The sequence below is a fragment of the Rattus norvegicus genome, chromosome 7 (assembly GCF_036323735.1).
Source record: "Rattus norvegicus strain BN/NHsdMcwi chromosome 7, GRCr8, whole genome shotgun sequence".
In the NCBI taxonomy this organism is placed as follows: domain Eukaryota; kingdom Metazoa; phylum Chordata; class Mammalia; order Rodentia; family Muridae; genus Rattus; species Rattus norvegicus.
The window spans coordinates 133,309,315-133,330,087 of NC_086025.1; the positions used below are offsets into that span (position 1 = coordinate 133,309,315).

General features: G+C 46.1%; 1 protein-coding gene and 1 non-coding gene across 8 annotated transcripts; one reads left to right on the forward strand and one right to left on the reverse strand.

Annotated features, from left to right (window-relative positions):
- The first annotated feature begins 2,524 nt into the window (after positions 1 to 2,524).
- Tmprss12 (transmembrane serine protease 12) lies at positions 2,525 to 15,306 on the forward strand. Of its 7 annotated transcripts, none has more exons than XM_039080378.2 (6): positions 2,525 to 3,134; positions 4,091 to 4,247; positions 7,565 to 7,726; positions 8,743 to 8,852; positions 11,661 to 11,803; positions 14,757 to 15,306. In XM_039080378.2, the coding sequence occupies exons 1-6, from the start codon at positions 2,714 to 2,716 to the stop codon at positions 15,006 to 15,008; spliced, it is 1,245 nt and encodes a 414-aa protein (XP_038936306.1). In that variant the 5' UTR covers positions 2,525 to 2,713; the 3' UTR covers positions 15,009 to 15,306. The 7 variants fall into 7 exon arrangements, with proteins under 7 accessions (XP_038936306.1, XP_038936309.1, XP_063120439.1 ...); XM_039080377.2 differs by having other exon boundaries at positions 2,530 to 3,134; positions 4,091 to 4,286; XM_039080380.2 differs by having other exon boundaries at positions 2,992 to 3,243; positions 4,091 to 4,286.
- Positions 15,307 to 15,840: 534 nt separating this feature from the next.
- Positions 15,841 to 15,947, reverse strand: LOC120093903 (U6 spliceosomal RNA). Its single transcript, XR_005487621.1, has one exon. It is a non-coding gene; the product is annotated as a U6 spliceosomal RNA (small nuclear RNA).
- Positions 15,948 to 20,773: the final 4,826 nt, after the last annotated feature.

Consider the following 20,773-nt stretch of genomic DNA (forward strand, 5'->3'; position numbering starts at 1 on the left):
AGTAAAGGGTTTATTACTATTGGCCCCTTGTCAACTTGACACACAAACACATCAATATTAAGCCTCAACCCTTACTTTCTTATTCATCCCCAAGATCTAAATAACTTTAAAAGTCCCACAGTCTTTACAAATTCTTACATATTAAAATTTCAATCCATTTAAAACAGCCAATCTCTTTTAAAACTCAAAGTCTTTTTTCAACTCAAAGTCTCTTAAATGTGGGCTCCACTAAAATACTTTCTTCCTTCAAGAGGGAAAAATACCAGGGCACAGTCACAATCAAAAGCAAAATCAAATCCTAACTGTCCAGTGTCTGGGATCCACTCAAGATCTCCTGGGCTCCTCCAAGGGCTTGGGTCACTTCTCCAGCTCTACCCTTTGTAGCACACACCTTGTCTTCTAGGCTCTAGCTGCCTGCTCTCCACTGCTGCTACTGTTGTTGGAGGTCATCTCATGGTACTGGCATCTCCAAAACGCTGCTGTCTTCCATTGCAGTTAGGCTTCACCAATAGCCTCTCACAGGCTCTCTTCATGGTGCCAAGCCTCAACTCCTTTGCATGACCCCTTCAGTCCTGGGCCATCAATTGCAACTGAGGCTGCACCTTCACCAATGGTCTTCCCTGGCCTCTCACAGTGCTAAGCTTCAGCTGCTCTTTATGACCCCTTCATGCCTCAAAACCAGTACCACCTGGGGGACTCTTACACATTACCAAGTCCAGCCACAGCATGAGGTACAATCTTAGTTATCTCTGGAACACAGATCTCAAAAAACACTTCCCAGAAGATTTCACCTCAGTGATGCTGGTCTCTTCTTAATCACTGCTAATTTCTTAGCTCCAGCTGACCAGCATCAATAGTCCCAGTAACACAAAGGTTCGATTTAGTAGTTCTGGTATCTTGTTAATCATAGCTGATTCTTTAGCCCCAGCTAACCAAAACCACAGAATCTTCACAAACAACATGGCCCTGATAAGAGTTTTTAATCTTCCCTCTGAAATTTATAAGTCAGGCCCCCATCATTTGCACAGTTCTCAACATTATCTTCCAAGCTCCTATAGATCATTCAACAGAGCTCTCACCACCCAATGGCTCTTCTAAGCTCAAAGTTCCAAAGTCCTTCCACAGTCCTCCCCAAAACATGGTCAGGTTGTTACAGGAATACCCCACTCCTGGTACCAATTTGTCTTAGGGTTTTTATTCCTGCACAAAACATCATGACCAAGAAGCTAGTTTGGGAGGAAAAGGTTTATCCAGCTTACACTTCCACATTGCTGTTAATCACCAAAGAAAGTCAGGACTGCAACTTAAGCAGGTCAGGAAACAGGAGCTGATGCAGAAGTCACGGAGGGATGTCTTACTGGCTTGCTTCCCCTGCCTTGCTCAGTTTGCTTTCTTATAGAACCCAGGACCACCAGCCCACCCATTGTACCACCCATAATGGGCTGGGTCTTCCCCCTTTTGATCACTAATTGAGAAAATGCATTACAGCTGGATCTCATGGAGGCATTTCCTCACTGAGGCTTTCTCTGATAACTCCAGCTGTGTCAAGTTGACACACGAAACTAGCCAATACACATACACAAAGGCAAAATACTCATATAAAATGAAAATACATTAATCTTTAGAAGAAAAATGAACTGACTGCAGGTCATGAGAATTGAACAAGGGGGTTAAGACACGACTTTCAAGTTTTACAGTGAAAGGAGAATATAAACCCCATTTTTACAAGGGGTCCCTTGTTTAAGGACCCCATTTGTCTCCATTTTGAGGACCAGGCCTGATTTCAAAAAAGGCCATAAGGCACCAGCTTCAGGAATACACCATAAGTCTCAGAAACTAGGTCATAAGACACCAGCTCTAGGAATACAGAATAAAATGAAATAAAACCCCCCTCCCAAAGAACAGCCTGGAAATAATCACAAAAAAATGGGGAAATATCTTATCTCACAGTGGGCCATCTGCGCTGGACTGCCCTATTTCATCACATGATTCAACGATCATGACATAGGAATGTAGACCACTGATCAGCCGTGACCCCCTAGCACCCACCAATGAAAATTTAGATTACCTGATTCTTCTAGAAAGTTCCTCCTGTTCCCTATAAAAAGGCCTGCGTGCTTTTTTTCTGGGGCCGCCATTTCAAAGATACCTCCCTCCCCCACCCCCACCCGCTAGTTTTTTCTGCAGAATAAACACTCTTTGTTTTTGCATACTGAGTCTGGGGTTTTCCCTCAGCGATTTTCCGATCCTTACAACAGTTGGGAGAAGGCCACAGACTTTTTTGTTTGAAATACTCTCACATAAAAGGAATGCTATTTATATGTAGGCAACCTTCACATCAAACTTTTTTTTCTTCAATCTATCTATCTCTATCTATCTCTATCTCTATCTATCTATCTATCTATCTATCTATCTATCTATCTATCTATCTATCTATCTAGTTAGTTTGCTTTTCGAGGCGGGGTTTCTCTGTGTAGATCAGGCTGGCCTCAAACTCAGAGATTCCCCTGCCTCAGCCTCCCGAGTGCTGGGATTAGAGGCAGTTTTTTCCTTAGGAAATATTTACTTGTTATTGTGGGCATCCCTGGGTGTATGACGTGTGGGAGCATGAATGGACAAGCTATGGTGCCTGTTAGGTGAGAGGATGTCTTCTGCAGCCGGCTCCTTCCAAACCTGTTGAGCATGCTCGCGAGGCGAGGGCTTCGACCTGACCATGGCGAGCCCTCCCTTCCCCTCTCACGCCTACTCTGAGGTGCTGGAGGCAAACCTTTTCAATCCGGGCCCACAGCCCCGCGGTGTGGAGAGACCTTCCTTCCCGTGCCCAATGGCGTCCAGAGTCGGCGGCCTTCCGGAAGTCCTCTGCTGGGCGACAGGCCCGGAGCGGCCTCACCAGTCGAGCGAAGGCGGGAAGCGGTGGAGGACCAGCAGGCACCGCGCGGACCTCCCCGCAGCCGCCATCTTGGGGCCTGCGGCCGCCATGGGGTCATGGGCGCTGAGCGCCGCACTGCTGTGTTTGGGCGGAGCCCTTGCGTACGGCAAGCTGCACTCGCTGACCCTCAGGGAGGGCTCCAGCCCGGCGCAGGGACAGGCTGCCATGCCAGGGCCGCCGGAAGAGGAGCAGCCGGTCACGAAGGGCAGTATCTGGTCATGCGCAGCCCCGCCGCCCCAGCACACGGGGACCTTGCCCGCTGTCCCCACCTCAGCTACGCAGGACTCAGCTGCTCCCAGACCGTTGGTAGCCATGTCAGTGATACCTCAAAAATGCTCGGCACTTATTTTCTAGTCAAACTTATTGATGTTTGTGGCTCAAAGGGCTGTTGGGTGACCTTTTAAGAATACAGTTGAGAATAATTATTTAACAGGTTAAATGGCAAGAATGGCTGACATAGCTTGTAGTTCTTGACTTAGCAATTGCAACTTTTGTTTTATGCCAGAGATTGAATCAGTAGCTTATTCATATACCTGCTTCCGACACACCCTTATTTCTGAGCAATATCTCAAACACATGCAGACACAGGCACATGCAGGCACACACACTTTTGAAATCAGGTCTCACGGTAAGTCCAGGTTTGCTTGGAATTTGTGATATCCCTGGTCTGATCCTCTCGAATGCTGGGATTACACGTGTTTACTACCACTGGGTGTGGTGGCGCACATCTTGGAACCCAGCACTCTGCAGCCAGAGGCAGGCGATCTTTGAGTCAAGGCCAGCCTTGTCCACAGAGTTCCGAGACAGCCAGCGCTACACAGAGAAACTCTTGTCTCAAAAACAAACAAACAAAAAAAAATTAGTGTATACTAGCATGCTGGCTGGATCTTAGACTCTTAATCACTATTTCACAAAGGAAAGAACAAGGTACTTAGTGAAACTTTTAAGTTCTTGGGCAATGCAGTTATTAATAAACTATGTTGATTTTGTGTTTTACCACGTAGTCAAATATATCATGTTTGTTTTAATTCCTTTGCCATTCAAAATATCAGCTTGTACATAGTGTACAAGAGATTTAAAGAATTGTGCTAATGAATTCAGGTTAGGAAGTAACACAAAACATGGATGTTGATTCCAAATTATGCATTGCTTTGTTTTTAGGCTGTGGAATAGCACCACTCAGAGGTGCACTGGAAGGGTCTCGGATTATAGGAGGTATGCAAGCCAACGCTGGAGCCTGGCCATGGCAAGTTAGCCTGCAGGTTCAAGATGGCAATTTTCTTGTGCACGTATGTGGTGGTGCCCTAGTGAGAGACAGGTGGGTCCTCACAGCTGCTCACTGCACTAAAGAGGCTAGGTAGGTATTGGCGATGTGACTCCCATTTTCTTCTCTTGGGGACAGTTTGAAATGGTACTGACTTTAGGTAAGCATTGTGTCTATGGGAGTGTGTGTGTGTGTATATATATATGTGTGTATACATATATATATACACACACATATATATAATTTCTTAGATATATTACACTGCATTTGTTGAAATGAATCCTTTAACTCACAGGTTGGCGACTGTTTCTGTGGATAGTGTATAGGGTTTACGGGCCATATAGTCTGTTATATATTATTACTTAGTGTAAAAGTAACTATACACAAGTGGAAAATACACAGTTAAGTGACTGTTGCTGTGAGCCTGTACAACCATATGCGGTGGTTTGCAAATGCTTGGCCAGGGAGTGGGATGATTAGAAGATGTGGCCTTGTTGGAAGAAGTGTGTCACTGCAGGGGTGGGCTTGGAGACCCTCCTCCTAGCTGCCTGAGGATGCACAGTCTGTTCTCAGCTCCTCCTGCACCATGCCTGCCTGGATGCTGCCATGCCCCCGCCCTGATGATAACGGACTGAACCTCTGAATCTGTAAGCCAGCCCCAGTGAAATGTTGTCCTTTATAAAGTTTGCATGGCATCTGTTCACGGCAGTAAAACCTTAACAAGACACCATACATCTAACTATCTATTTGTATATGTAAAAACATACTTTGTTTGTGGGCTTCATAAAAACAAGGCAGTTCACAGTTAATCTTTATTATTTGAGCTCTGACAGAGACCCTTTGGTTTCATTTGTTTAGAATCATAAAATCCCACTTTCATGGGATTTCTTTTTTTTTTTTTTTTTTTTTTTTGGTTCTTTTTTCCGGAGCTGGGGACCGAACCCAGGGCCTTGCGCTTCCTAGGTAAGCGCTCTACCACTGAGCTAAATCCCCAACCCCTTTCATGGGATTTCTGTGACCAAAACCTAATTTCCAAAGCTGCTTCCATGCTGGGTGGATGCAGCTTTCTCAGTTTCCATCCAAGTGATCATACGCTATGTGGCAGTTATGCAAACTTTCCTTAGAGTGCCTTTTTCCAAAATAGTTTATTTTTATGCATGGGAGTGTGTGTGTGTGTGTGTGTGTGTGTGTGTGTGTGTGTGTGTATGTATGTATGTATGTATGTATGGATGGATGGATACCATGTGCATCTCTGGTGCCCAAGGAAGGCAGAGAGTGACAGACAGCTGTGAGCCATCATAAGGTTGCTGGAAAAAGAACCTGGCTCCTCTGCCCGACCGTCAGGCTCTTACCCCCGAGCGTCTCTCTAGCTCAGAAGCATCTCTTCTGATGTTGGTGAGCTGGGACGAGGAATGGCAGCACGGTCTGTATTCTATACATTAGCCTTTGCTGTCTACCTCCTATTGTAATTAACGCTCTCTATGATGAATTATCCGATCAGGCAGCCTAGCTTTTCATTTTAGGTGAAAACGGTGCCCAGTTTATTAATGAACCATACTTTGGTCAAGGGTCCATCCCTGCCCCACAAAACTCCAAAGGGTTCGGATCGTGTATATTAATTAAATCAGGACACCTTGTGGCAAAATAAGTAAATCTTGTACAGGCACACGGGTATTGCCTCTGGGCACCAACACACACCCAGGAAAAGGCAGTGGTACTGGGGGCTGAACCTAAGGCTTCACACTTGTGTGTGTGTGTGTGTGTGTGTGTGTGTGTGTGTGTGTGTGTAATGCTGAAAAGAGTGTGTGTGTGGGGGGGGAGGATGGAGCTGGCATCTGTCACAGGGCAGAACCTCAGGGTTTCCCTGTGATGCCGGCTTCCGCCCAGCAGAAACAACCATTGGGATGTAGCTGTCTTTGTTTTCATTTCTCATTTATTTATTTATTTTCTTTTATAACTGTGGTATAATTTCCATGCCTCTGGGCATGTCTGTGGGAGGTTAATGAGGTGGGAGCCACCCTACCTGAGGGAGGTGACTCTCCTTCCTTAGACTGAGTGAAAAGGAGAAAGGAGCTAAGTATTTGCTGGCCTCTGTCTCCCTCTGCTCCCGCCCTGATGATGTGTCTGGCCTCCTGATGTTCCTGCCTCCTTGCTTTCCCTGCCATGATGGACTAGAACTTGAACCAGAACAAACCCTTCTCCCCTACATTGGTTTTTTTGGAGTAGTTTATCCCAGCAACAAGACAACTAGTAAAACTTTGTTTCAAAACAAAACAAGATACAAAAAAAACAAACAAACAAAAAAAACCCAAACAAAAACCAAATAAATCCTGTCCCATGTCAGAGCCATATATTCACCTGTCTTCTTTTTAGTTTAATTTTTTAAAATTCTAGAGCTAAGGGAGGTTGGGGATTTAGCTCAGCGGTAGAACGCTTGCCTAGAGAGCACAAGGCCCTGTGTTCGGTCCCCAGCTCCGAAAAAAAAAAAAAAAGGAAAAAAAATTCTAGAGCTAAGATCCAGATGTTTTATTCTAGTATATTTCCAAAAATTAGGGGCCTGATATGGCTCTGTGGTTAAAAGCACTGCCTACTCTAACAGAGGACCAGGTCTGGATTCCCAGCACCCAAGTGGCAGCTCGCAACTCCCTGAGATGCGGGTTTCAGGGAATCTGATGTCCTTTTCTGGCATTCTTGGGCATGAGTCACGCACATGGTGCACAGACAAAACTCCCAGGGCACAAATGAATTATAAAAGGAGAGGAAGTAATTCCCACATGCTTATCACACAGCTTCACGTGCTACTTCTTTTAACGATGTTTATTAGTGTGTATTAAACATGGCGTGACATTTTTATACATGTATGTAATGCATGCTGCACTCATGTGCTCCTCTTGCCCCTCCCACCCATGCCTTATGGATGCTAAGCCTGCCCTCTGCAGAGTTAATCTTCGCTAAGCAAATTCCAGAGCTATCATTTTGCCTGTAGTAGAGACAGCACCTCTTACGAAAAGAACTCTAAGCTTTTAATCCATTTGGAGTTTACTTTGGTGGCTTGTGTTATTTCAGGGATTTAACCCTTTCTTTCCAAACAGGTAGTTGTCTCAGCACCACGCAGGGAGTGACTGAGCCCTCCTTTCAGTAGCAGGACTTGCTATCCTAGTAGGCCATGACGGTCTCTGAGTCTGTTGAGTTCCCTGTCCCACTCATCATCTCTCTCCTCTGCTGCGTCATGAAGTTTGAGCTTTTTATATTTGTCACATGGAAATATACTTAAAACTTTGTTTTCAGTCTGATATTTAGGGGACATCTAGGGGAAATAGAGAATTGTTTAGGTGGACCTCTGGGTGATAAGAATACCTGCTTTCTTCCAGCGATCCTCTCAAGTGGAGGGCGGTGATCGGGACCACCGACCTCACCCGGAGCCACTCCCACAGCAGGAGTGTACGCGTGTCAGACATCGTCATCCAGCCAGATTTCATTCTGGAAACGTTCGTAAATGATATCGCACTGTTCCATTTAAAGAAGGCCGTGAGGTATAATGACCATATTCAGCCCATTTGCCTCCCTTTTGGTGTTTTCCAAAAACTGGACCAAAACACAACGTGTTTTGTAAGTGGCTGGGGAAGAACCCAAGAAGAAGGTAATTATAGTCTGACTCCAACTGACATACCTTCCTGGTTGCTGGCAGAGGGAGGGAATCCATTTATATATAAATGTCCTGCGTACACCTCTTTTGATTAGTGATTGATTAGTTGACTATGCTAAGAATCACATCCAGTGCTGTGCACACACTAGGCAAGCAGTCGACCACTAGGTTTTATTCTACCCTGTTTTATATTTTGTCTTTATTTTACCTCTTTACTGACCCCAAAGCTAAACAACGGATTCTTATAAACCATAAAAAAGAAGAACATTTTTATTTTGTATTTTCTTCCTTTTGGAGAGAGACTTTTTTTGCATAGGCAGAAGTATGTAGGAACCCTGGTTCTAAACACCAACATGCTTGAACTAATTTCACCCGAGAATGACGATCTGGTGTCTCTACAGCCCAGGACTCAGCATGGATGAGAGAATCTGCACCTTAAATCAGAAAGTCGAACCGAGGATTCTATTTCCTTTCCCTCTAATTCCCTATGCAGGATTAGGCAGGATGACTGCCTGTGATCTCTCACACAGGCGCTAACTGTTGATCATACACCTGACAGGAGAGAGAAAATCCCTATAGCAGCAGGCTTCAGACAAGCCTGTGCCTCCAGCTCCTGCTCCCTCAGCATCCCTGTTGCAAATGCCACTGCTGCTGCCTCTGCTACTGCCCCTGCTCCTGCTGCTCCTGTTGCTCCTTCTCCTGCTCCTGCTGCTGCCCCTGCTGTCCCTGCTGCCCCTGCCCTTGCCCCTGTTGCCCCTGCCCCTGCTGTCCCCACTGCTGCCCCTGCTGCTCCTGCTGTTGCCCCTGCTGCCACCCCTGCCCCTGCCCCTGCTGCTCCTGCCCCTGCCCTTGCCCCTGCCGCCGAGGCTGCCATCCTGTTGACCATCTTCCCTGCTGGTCTAGGACTGTGCTGCAGAACAGAGGCTATGGAGGCCAAAGGCTGAGTCCATGGAAACTGCATACATGTGTAATCCCAGAGTGGGCCAAGACAATCAGGAGATCAGGAGCTCCAGGTCATCCTCAGCTATTTGTGGAATGAACTCAAGGCCAGCCTGGGCTACATAAAATCCTATCTCAACTACCACCTCCCTACCCCCATTTCCCCCAACACCCCTCAAAAAAGAAGCAGCTAGGACTCAAATTGAGGTCTTTGAGATTCTGAAGCATGGTTACTTAACTAGCACATCAACCTGGTTCTCAAGGGGAATCAGACAGTTTGGAACGTGTTAGAGGAAGTACTAAGACTTATTTTTCATGGCATATGAAGTTAAATAGTTAGGGATTTTTTTTTTTTAAGATTTATTCATTTATTATATATAAGTACACTGTAGCTGTCTTCAGATACACCAGAAGAGGGCATCGGATCTCATTATAGATGGTTGTGAGCCACCATGTGGTTGCTGGGAATTGAACTCAGGACCTCTGGAAGGGCAGTCGGTGCTCTTAACCACTGAGCCACCTCTCCAGCCCCCGGATTTTGTTTTTTTAAAGACAGAGTCTCCTGTAGCCCAGATTAGCTATGTTGTCAAAGATGACTAAGGCTGGGCTGGTTCACACCTTAAATCTTAGCACCTAGGAGGCAGAGGCAGGTGGATCTTGGGAGTTCAAAGCAACCACCCAAGAACCTGGTCAGATGTGAGTCACTTAGGCAGTAGTGGGAGAATTTTAGGGAATACTTTGTAAATTACTGTTTTTCTTGAGCACTTTTTTCTTTTTTCTTTTTTTTCGGAGCTGGGGACTGAACCCAGGGCCTTGCGCTTGCTAGGCAAGCGCTCTACCACTGAGCTAAATCCCCAACCCTGTCTTGAGCACTTTTTAAAAAATGTTTCCACTTAGTGATTGATTGATTGATTGATGACTATATGAGTGCTCTGCTACATGTATACCCACACACCAGAAGACAGAAACAGATGCCCTTTTAGGGGGTTCTGAGACACCATGTAGTTGCTAGGATTTGAACTCAGGACCTCTGGAAGAACAATCAGTGCTCTTAGCCACCAAGCCATCTCTCCAGCCCTTTCCATGAGCATTTTTGAGGGAAGATAAGGAAGACAACACAGAGAGGAGAAGAGCATCACAATGGGCTAAGTCCCAGCCTTGTCGTGTTGTAACTCCTACAGCACGGATAATTGGCCAAGTGGCACACGCCTTTAATCTCAGCACTTGAACTGTTCGAGTTCAAGGCCACACTGGTCTACATAGCAAGCGCCAGGCCAGCCAGGCTACATAGAGAGACCCTGACTCAAGATCAAACTAAGTCACCAACCAACCAACCAGTAGGGAGCATGGCCATCTTGGTGAGGTTGACAGAGGTATAATAAGGTAACAATGTAAGAATAGTTGCCATTTACTGTTCACGACTAGGGGTGACCCGGGGCTGTGTGAGTCTCAAAGGACTAAGATACAGAGCAGCAGACTAGGATGCCCAATGTCCTACCTGGGCCACTGTGCCCTGATGGGCGTGTGCATTGTCCCGTGTGTGCATGTGTGTGCGTGCATATGTGCGTAAGTGGGACATATTAGTTTGTCAAAATTTAAAATGTGTGCTCTTAGATGACTCGGGTTAGGAGCACTGTTGCTCTTGCAGAGGACCTGGTTCAATTCCTAGAACTCATATTGTGGCTCACAAATATCTATGACTTTAGTTTTAGGGGACACACTGCTCTCTTCTGAACTCCACAGGCACCAGGCACATGTGTGCATACATATATACAGGCAGGCAAAACATCCATACACATAAAATATATCTTTAAAATGCATTCTCTTTAAAAGACACATCTTAGAGAATGGAGAGATAAGCTTTTACTAAGGGAAAAGCATTTGCTCCAGAGACCCTGTGAGAGCTTTGAAGAACCTGCTTAGCTGACTGGTTGTAAATTTGCTGATGATTTGAAGGATACCTCACTGAAGCAGACTTTCGGATGCCAACAGTAAGTGAAGAGACGCTGCCACCACTTATGCCACAAAGAGAAGCCACCACACCGCTAATACAGCGGTCATGACCCAAAAGACGCACAGTGCCAAATCTGGGCAAGGATGTGGCAAAGCCGAAATGAACAGAGTTTAGTAAAATGGCAGGACTAAAACCAACATGTTCAGATCTGTTTTGTTCCTGTGTACCAGGAAAAACTAGGGAATGTAATCTTAAAAGCCAGGAGCTGGAATAGGACACTGATACATAGGATCACCCTACATGAAATAAACCAGTCAGAAAACGCAGCCTGCAGTCCCATGTATAGAAAGAAAAGGCCTCACATGGGCAAACCTAGACAGGAAGTAGCTAAGAAGCTCTGAACAGTCAGGCCCAGGGGAAACAGACCTCGGTTCAGTGATACACAGAAGGCATTCTGTGGAGCCGTTCCGTCTTCGGTCGGAATGTGACCCTCATTAAGTGCCTGTACTCTAATGTTTTAGCAGGTTTTAGTTTTTAAAGACAAGGTCTCATGTAGCCCAGGATGTCTTAAACTCTATGTAGCTGAGGATGACCTTGAATTTAGGGTCCATATCTCCTTCCTGTATGCAGGGATCCTAGATGTGTATCACCATGGTTCATGCAACATAGGGGCGGAACCCAGGGCTTTGTGCATGCTAGGCCAGCACTCCACACAGCACTGGCCCCATTTTCATTTTTTGAGTCTGAGTCTCTGTGACCCAGACTAGCCTTGAACCAATAGCAATCCTCCTGCTTCAGCCTCCAGCGTGTTAAAATTACACGTGTAAGTCAGCACACATGGACTGTACACTAGCATTTTAAAGCACTGTAAAGTTGCCTGCAGTTATTAAGACGAAACTTAAAGGCTTTGTCGTTCTGCTGCTGACAGGCAACGGCACAACCATTTTACAAGAGGCGAAAGTCCACTTCATCTCTCGAGAGATCTGTAACTCTGACAGAAGCTACGGAGGAGTGATTCCTAACACTTCCTTCTGTGCAGGTCATGAAAATGGGACCTTTGACACGTGCAGGGTAAGACCAAAGATTTAGATGCGTTCTAAAGCCAGGAGGAACCCAGACAAAGGCCTTTGCTCTGGTAATCATAATTACCAGGCCTAATCTGAAATTCTGGTTTTAGATTGGATTTCCTGGTTCTTATCCCTATCAGGATCAAATCCAGGCAAAAATCTTCCCCATTCCTTCTCTTCTCTTCGTGTGTGTGTGTGTGTGTGTGTGTGTGTGTGTGTGTGTGTGTGTGTGTGTGTGTGTGTGGTTTTTGAGGCAACATTTCTCTGTATAGCCCTGGTGGCCAGTCTGGCTTCCAATTCAGAGATCTGCCTGCCTCTGCCTCCCAAAGTGCTGGGATTAAAGGCGTGTGCCATTGCTGGCTAACTTATATTTTATTTATCTGGGTGACTTGCCTGGATGTGTGTGTGTGTGTGTGTGTGTGTGTGTGTGTGTGTGTGTGTGCGTGTGCGTGTGTGTGTGTGCGTGTGTGTGTGTGTGCGTGTACACAATTGGTACCTAAGGAGGCCAGAAGAAGGCGTCAGATTCCCTGGAACTAGAGTTACGGATGGTTGTGAGCTGCCTTGTGGGTGCTGAGAATGGAACCCTGGTCCTCTGGAAGAACATCCAGTGCTCTTAATTCCTCAGCCACCTCTCCAGTCTCCTTCATTTCCTCTTTCTTTTCTTTTTCTGTCACCCAGAGCCTAATGTACCCATTTGCAGTGTGTAACTCAGTGGAGTTTTTAGAGTTGAGCCATCATTTCAAGTCTACTTTCAGGACATTTTTTTGTCACCACTAAAAGGGATCTAAGAGTCACATGTCAGGGCTGGAGACATGGCTCAGTTAGTGCTTGCAGTGCAAGCACGAGGACGTGAGTGCAGATCCCAGCGCCCACAGAAACAGCAGAATTCAGCACCGACCTAACCCCAAGGCCAGTGCAGGAGATGGGAAGGAGCAGAGACTGGAACCCCAGCAGCCTGCAGGCCTTGTAGACAGCAGTAAAACCAGAGACCCTGCCTCAAGCCAGAAGGGACAGAAGCCTGACAGCTGAGGCTGTCCCCTGACTGCTACTCATTTGCCATGACATTTATGACATGTGAAGACACCTGACATCATCCTCTGACCTCCACACGTATATGCTTATACATACATGTGTGCGTGCACACACTCAAAAGGAAACCACGCCTCATTCTCCTCACCCACCTCTACATATAGGCAGAGGTCCTCGGCACTTCTGGAGAAATCAACATGTGGTCCTTCATGACTGGCTTGTTCATTCTCCTGCCTGGGGGTTGCCCAGACTGGAAAGTGCAGTAATCCTGACCAGTCACTCGTCTCATTTCATCATACCCAATGCTACTAAAGGAAGAGGATTGTTTTTCTGAGGGGACAGAGCCCGCCCGTCATGTGCCTGCCCTCAGGACACAGCGCTGCCCGCTGCCGTGCAGCACAGCAGGCTCACCTTCTCCCTGTGTATGGTGGAGGCGGTAGGCACCCTTACCCCGAGTCTGATCACATGGCCCCACATGGTGCTCTGCGAGCATCTCCTCCCGTTCCACCTATGATGATTTGTTGTTGCTGCAGCCACTATGTCTGGTCATTGTTGCTTTGTCCTGAGGACCAATGCCAGGGCCTTGTGCATGTTAGCAGTGTTCTGCCACTGACCTCATTTGTTGTTTGTTGTTTGAGACAAGGTTCACTGTGTAGTCCAGGCTGGCCTGGAACTCACAGAGCTCTGCCTGCATCTACCTCCAAGTGCTGGGGTTCAAGGCACGCACCCTAGAGCCAGCTTTTGTTTTTGTACAGAATATTATTTGGATCTTAAGTTTCCAATTTTTATGAAATCCAATTTCCTTCCTGCCTTATCTCATATGACTTTCTCTTTCCACACGGGAGACTGGACTTCTCAATTCTAAGTGCACACTATGCCACAGAGCACCGTGCCATGTCAGCCCTCTTGTTCTTGATTCTTCTGCCTATTGCTGCTTCCAAACCCACTGCCCCGCACACAGGTGCCCTGCCCGGCACACAAGTGCTCTACACTCTTCTATTCCTGCATCCCTATTCCTGCACTCTAGGGTTTATGTCTCCTGTGTTCTCTTCCTTTAAAGTCTGTGCGTGAAACAGTGAAACATTTGGCTTAAATGAATTGCATTCCCTGAACAAACTCCATCGAACATAGTTATTTCAACAACCATTCAGTGCCTTCTCAGTTGACACTCAGAACTGGTCCTCAACCTCCAGATTCCGAGAGAATGATTTTGGCATCCTTGTGGCTGTGAGGGCATGGCCAGCATAGGAGCAGCACTTTTGGGTCTTGTATAACCCTTGAGAAGCTGGTTACTTAGGGCCCTGTTGACAGCCCTCCCCTTCCTTGCACCTCCCTGCATGAGCCAATCTCAGCTCTCGAGGACATGCCGTTCCTTGTGGACAAGGCATGGCAGCAAAAGGAACACGCACTGGAGCACTTCTCCCTTCTGAACAGCGCCTTTGCCACAAGGCCAGAGCAAAGGAAGTACCTAATGGACAGTTGTTTCAGTCCTTTGTGCTCCTCCCAAGCCATGTTTCCTCTGAGAACTGTGCTGTAAGATCCAAACGGTTCCATCTCTAGTCTTCTGGTTCACAACCGTGCAGGTGAAGTGAGCCTCCAGCTGTGTCTCAGCAGATGGCACACCTCCAGAATAAGCTGGAAATTAGGATGGAAATATTGTCCTGATTTCCAAAAATGTTATATTAATATGTTAAGGGTGCATCTTAGTAATGCGTGTGTGGCCGGGAGCCATCCCAGCAAAACGCCAGCTCCCTGCGCCTCCTTCCCCACGCTTCATCCTGATAGCAAGTGTGGAGAGCAGCCCATGTTGTCCTTGGAGGTTTGCTGAGAAGGGATGTTCACAGAGCAGGTGCACCATAGTGTAGCCGAGTTGTCTCAGCTCTGTGACTGCACAAGAAATAATCAGACTCTCCTGGGGTCTCTGGCAGGGTGACAGCGGTGGACCCCTAATGTGCTACCTAACAGAACACAAAAGATACTTTGTGATGGGAGTTACCAGTTACGGACACGGCTGCGGACGGAGGCATTTTCCCGGTGTCTACAGCAGCCCGTCCTTCTTCCAGCAGTGGCTGACGGCTTACCTGTCCCAGGGAAACACCAAGCACCTGTTTGACATGGACATGATGCTTGGCCAGGTCCTCATGGCCCTAGGTTCCATCATCCTTCTGGGGGCAACATAAGGAGCCTCCGCAGGCTGGGGCGTCACGGGCGTCACTCTGCCCCTGCTGCGTCTACACGGCTCCCTTTAGCGCTTCCACACCAACATTGGCTTGTTTTCATTTTTGTGTTTTTGAATGAAAAAGATTGTGACAGATACATAGTTGTGAATTCTGGCTCCAAATCACATACTTCATTAGAACCTGATTCACAATTCTGTATTTGGAATACTTTCCTAGGGTTTGTATAAAATATTCAGTTCACTATGTATGTACTTTATGTGTATAAAGGCCAATAAACAGTTTATAATTTAACTGAAAACATTTTTTTTTTTTTTGGTTCTTTTTTTCGGAGCTGGGGACCGAACCCAGGGCCTTGCGCTTCCTAGGTAAGCGCTCTACCACTGAGCTAAATCCCCAGCCCCTAACTGAAAACATTTTAATGATTTGTTTTCCGTCTTTATTAACTTGGGTATTTCTTATTTACATTTCAATTGTTATTCCCTTTCCCGGTTTCCGGGCCAACATCCCCCTAACCCCTCCCCTTCCCCCTCCATATGGCTGTTCCCCTCCCCATCCTCCCCCCATTACCGCCCTCCCCTCAACAATCACATTCACTGGGGGTTCAGTCTTAGCAGGACCCAGGGCTTCCCCTTCCACTGGTGCTCTTACTAGGATATTCATTGCTACCTATGAGGTCAGAGTCCAGGGTCAGTCCATGTATAGTCTTTAGGTAGTGGCTTAGTCCCTGGAAGCTCTGGTTGCTTGGCATTGTTGTTCATATGGGGTCTCGAGCCCCTTCAAGCTCTTTCAGTCCTTTCTCTGATTCCTTCAACAGGGGTCCTGATCTCAGTTCAAAAACATGGAACACTGCACGAATCTGCGTGTCATCCTGGCACAGGGGCCATGCTATTCTTCTCTGTATCGTTCCAGTGTTAGTGTGCGTGCTGCCGAAGAGAGCACTGATGATCTGTTTTTATTTTATGTGAATTGGTGTTTTTCCTGCACATGTGTCTGTGTGAGGTGTTTGATCTCCTGGAGCTGGAGTCACAGAGCTGTGAGCTCCCATGTGGGTGCTGGGAATTGAACTCAGGACCTCTGGAAGAACAGCCAGTGCTCTTAACCACTGAGCCGTCTCTCCAGCCCCAACTGGAATTTTTTTTTTTTTTTTTGCCAAACCAATTAAAAGATAATTAAGTTGGATTTTATTTTACCTCCTTATTAATTTGCATGTGGCAGGAGGAGGGTCACAATCACTTGGCTCCTCTGTTTCTGACCCTGGGCTGAGACCAAATATGATGCTGGAGAGAGGAGGTGAGCCAAGCCGCTCCCTCACGTTGGGCCAGGAGCAGACATAGGGCTGAGGCAATGTATTCATGAAATATACACATCTGAAATCCATTTTCTCTATGTGTTCTGAGCTGAGGGTTCACCGTATAGTCCAGGCTAGCCTCAAGTTTAAGATTCTCCTGCCTCAGCCTTCAAAGTGCAAGGAGTACAGGTATGAGCCACTGTTTGTGGCTAAGTATTTCTGAAGTACATAAGACTAGAAAGAAGAATTTCCACAGCCCTACCTAAGATGGCTTTCACAAAATCTTGTCTTTTCCCTTATTTATTTTATGCTAGTTCTTCAGAAAGCTCCCTCCAACTATCCAGCTATACGACAGTTGGAAAAAGAATCACAAGTGTCCATCCATGCTTTACTCTCACTCCTCCAAACGAACTTTCGTTTTCTTATATATGAGGCACACTCGCACTCACATGTGTGTGCACACACACACACACACACACACACACAGACTTTTTAAAGCGAATAACTAAACACTTCCCCAACTTGAGTCAAATGTTTGACCAGACTTAGGAAGCCCATAGGTCCCTGAAAAGTTGAACCCAAATGGCACCAAAATATATCATAATTAAATTATCTAAAATCAAAGACAAAGAAAAAATTCAAAAACTACAAGGGAAAAAAGTCTCTTTAGACTCTCAACATATTTCTCAGCAGACATCTTAAAAAGGAAGAAAGAAAGGACGGAACATTGATAACCTTGAAAGAAAAAACAAAACCAGAACGACAACAAAACATAAACAAAAACATAGCACTGGAGGGCGGGTCGGTGGGAAACTGCCTATTCGGCACACATGGGCCCGGGTCCAGCCTCCACCACCCAAGAGGAGGGAAGGGGAAGGTGGGGGGAAAGAAGAGAAAGAAAGAAATGAGAGCAAGCTATAGACCTTTCCAAGGAAACACAGGCAGGGAGAGTTCGCCAGCATCCAGGACTTGGGAGACATGCTCTAAGCAACTCAAGTTTAACAAAGCATACCGATCGTCACCACGAAGCACATGGATGTCTAAACTCACTGGGAAGGTAAGGACGTAGACAAACTCAGAGCCCTGTCATTGCACAGTGGTCACACGGGGGTCAGCACCAATGAGTGTAAACCATTGCAGTTGGGCATGGTGGCCCTCACCTCTACATGCAGTGTCTGGAAGGCCAAGGCTGGAGGATTTTGAGTTCAAGATCTATCTGGCTATATAACAAAACCTTATCTCAAAAATAAACAAATGACTAGGGATAATTACCTACAATAACGCATCATGATGTGTTGTCATTGTTGAAACAGGGCTTTACATGGTGAAGATTAGAATATGTGGCCTAATGACTGGTGTGGTGACACCCATCATTAACTTCAGCACTCAGGAGGCAGAAGTAGACAGATCTCTGTCTGTTCCAGGTCAACTGGCTCTACTGGATTCCAGGACAGCCAGGACTAACTACATAGTGAAATCAAGCTATTAAAAAAAAAAAAAAAAGGTGTGGCCTTGTGGAGGCAGTGTGACCCTGGATGTGGGCTCGGAGGTCTTTCTGCCCGAGGTGTGAGTGAGTTCTCACCGGCTCCTGCTGCCAGGACGGATGCCTTCACTCTCACCAGGCTGGCACTCAGCCACCGTGGACTCAAGCCCTCTGGGAACTGTACATCTTATGAAACGCTTCTTTTCCACAAGTTGCCTTACTCATGTTTCATCACAACAATAAAAAAGTGGTTAGTGTAGGGTTGGGGATTTAGCTCAGTGGTAGAGCGCTTGCCTAGCAAGCACAAGGCCCTGGGTTCGGTCCCCAGCTCCGAAAAAAAAAAAGAAAAGAAAAAAAAAAGTGGTTAGTGTAATTGTATATGTGGGCATGCACACATTCACACACACGCGTGAGTGCACAGGACATACACAACATGCACAGGTGCACATGCACAAGCACACACATGACTGCACACATATATATACACACATGCACACATGTACATACATATGTGAACACACAAGCACATATACAACATGCACACGTGCGCGCATGCACAACCACACGCACATGTACACATGTATGCACACACATGTACACATGTATGCATACATGCACACATGAGTGTACACACTCAATGCACACATGCACAATTGAACATACGCATGCACACTTGCATGCCCCCCCAACAGGCGCACACACACACAGAGGCACATACACACAATGGTAGAAAAGGGTCCTTTGTTGTTGTTTGAGACAGGGTCTCCCTATGTATCCCAACTGGCACGGAACCCATGATATGAAACTCACTGGCCTTGAATTCAAGATGCCCCTGCCAAGATTAAAGGCAGTGCACCAGGCTCAGCCTCACAATAGCTTAATTTTTCATAGCTCCGAACTGGAAATAACCCAATCACATATTAATGAGTGATAAGAAAGACCACTGGGTGTAACACTTGTTTTAAGTTGTGTGTGCACATGAGTGGAGACATGGAGAGGCAGCTCTCAGGCAGGATCAAGTAAGGACTGGTGACAGGTGCATATAGGGGCTGGAATTTTGAGAAGGAAGTATTTTTCTCACTTGACCTTAACTGTTCTGCAGCGTCCTGTTTCTGGGGAAGTGGTTCTCACGCTCTCTTGGTAATGGCGAGTTTATTTTGCTAATAGGAAGAAGGTGATTTGTCATATAAATATTTTGAGAAGAAGCCTTTGTTTAAGTCTCATTTGTTTAAGTCTTGCCTCAGTTGTTCCTGGTATCGTGGGAATAGCGATCTGATGGTATCTGGCCAAAATGGAAATTGAGGTAATGCATATTCATATCTATATAAAGATCAATAAAGCTTGCAACTTCCTGCAGTTGTTTCTGCCTTTGCTCTGCACCCCCTGTGTCCTGGTGGTGTGCAACTGTACCCAGGGGCCCCAACACACTAGAGGTTGACAGGAGGCCAAAGATGATGATGGTGGCGGTGATGACAATGAAGATGATGATGGTGGCAGTGATGGCGATGAAGATGAAGTTGGTTCTAGCACAGTTTTTCCTAATCTATAAAACATTTAAACCCCCTATATTCAACTCATTCCTTTTAAAGAAAGGGATTGCAGGGTTGGGGATTTAGCTCAGTGGTAGAGCGCTTGCCTAGGAAGCGCAAGGCCCTGGGTTCGGTCCCCAGCTCCGAAAAAAAGAACCAAAAAATAAAAAATAAATAAAAATAAATAAAGAAAAGGATTGCAATGTCAGGCCATGCAAGGTTTGGTTTTGTTTTGTTTTTTAAACTGTACAGTGTCTTTTTTTGTGTGTAGTTACTACACTACCGAATGTGTCTTCAGACAGTCCTGCCCTGGTGGTATTTTCAACAGCCACTAACTTTGCCTGGTCCAGTCTGGGGGTTGTAAATTGGCATGGAAATTTAAAGCAGCTTTTTTTTGGGGGGGGGTGTAGTTTCCCCCCATCTTCTGTCATGTCTGATGCAGCTCACCTGGAGACTAGTGTTGAATACTGTTCTGCGATAAAAAACAAAATACAAAAAAAAACCAAAAACATGCAACTGTTTTGTTGACTTCTGAATGCTTCTAAGTAAATACATTTTTAATAAAAAAATAATGAAGGTAGAGAAATTAACACATTCAACATCCTCCTCTGGCCTCCACACATATATGCATTAACTTCAGCACTCCCACGTGTGCATGCACATATGAAATAGTTGGTATTGCTGTTCAGTTAGTTGTTTTTTGTTTACTTTTTGAGACAGGCCTCTCTCTTCTCTAGTCCTGAGAGAAGTGTTGTGGAACTCACTATGTAGACCAGGCTGGCCTTGAACTCATAAAATCTGCCTGCCTCTGCCTGCCAGTGCTGGGATTAAGGCGTGTGCCAGCAGGCCAGGCTGTTGTATTTGTAACGTATGTGGAGGGTATATAAAGTCTGAGTAGACTTTAAAACACACACACCCCTCTACCTGGATTAGGGGTCAGTGACAGAGCACTTGCCTAAATCCCTGAGGCCCTGGACTCAGTCCTCAGTACCACATACCTCTGCCTCCAAATACAAGAAGAAAACCAGAACCCGCGGGGTTGGGGATTTAGCTCAGTGGTAGAGCGCTTGCCTAGGAAGCGCAAGGCCCTGGGTTCGATCCCCAGCTCCGGAAAAAAAAAAAAAAAAAAAAAAAAAAACAACCAGAACCCAGCTCAGCCAGTGCCCATCACTCCTGTTTCAGGATGAGTTTCCCCCTCTGGCCGATGTAGATGTCTCTGCTGGCCTCAGGTCCATCTCCTCTGGAAACCAGCAGAGTAACTTTCGGATCTGACTCACTGAAGTGTCTGGATATGTGTTTCATAAATCTTCTAGTTATGTCTGCTCCCACTGTCATCCCCATATCAAAAGCACCAAGTTTTAGGTAGACTCTCTTAAGACAGTTCTTAGCTTGTTTACGACCCGGTAAGAACACACGCGAAGAATAGCAGCAAACAATTTAAAAGCAATGTATCTTCTTTGTGAGT

Coding starts and splice junctions, on each gene's coding strand:
- Tmprss12 (XM_039080377.2), top strand. CDS start 2,714: ATGGCGAGCCCTCCCTTCCCCTCTCACGCCTACTCTGAGGTGCTGGAG. Junction 4,287..7,564: donor CACTGCACTAAAGAGGCTAG/GTAGGTATTGGC, acceptor GCTTTCTTCCAG/CGATCCTCTCAAGTGGAGGG. Junction 7,727..8,742: donor CATTTAAAGAAGGCCGTGAG/GTATAATGACCA, acceptor CTGCTGGTCTAG/GACTGTGCTGCAGAACAGAG.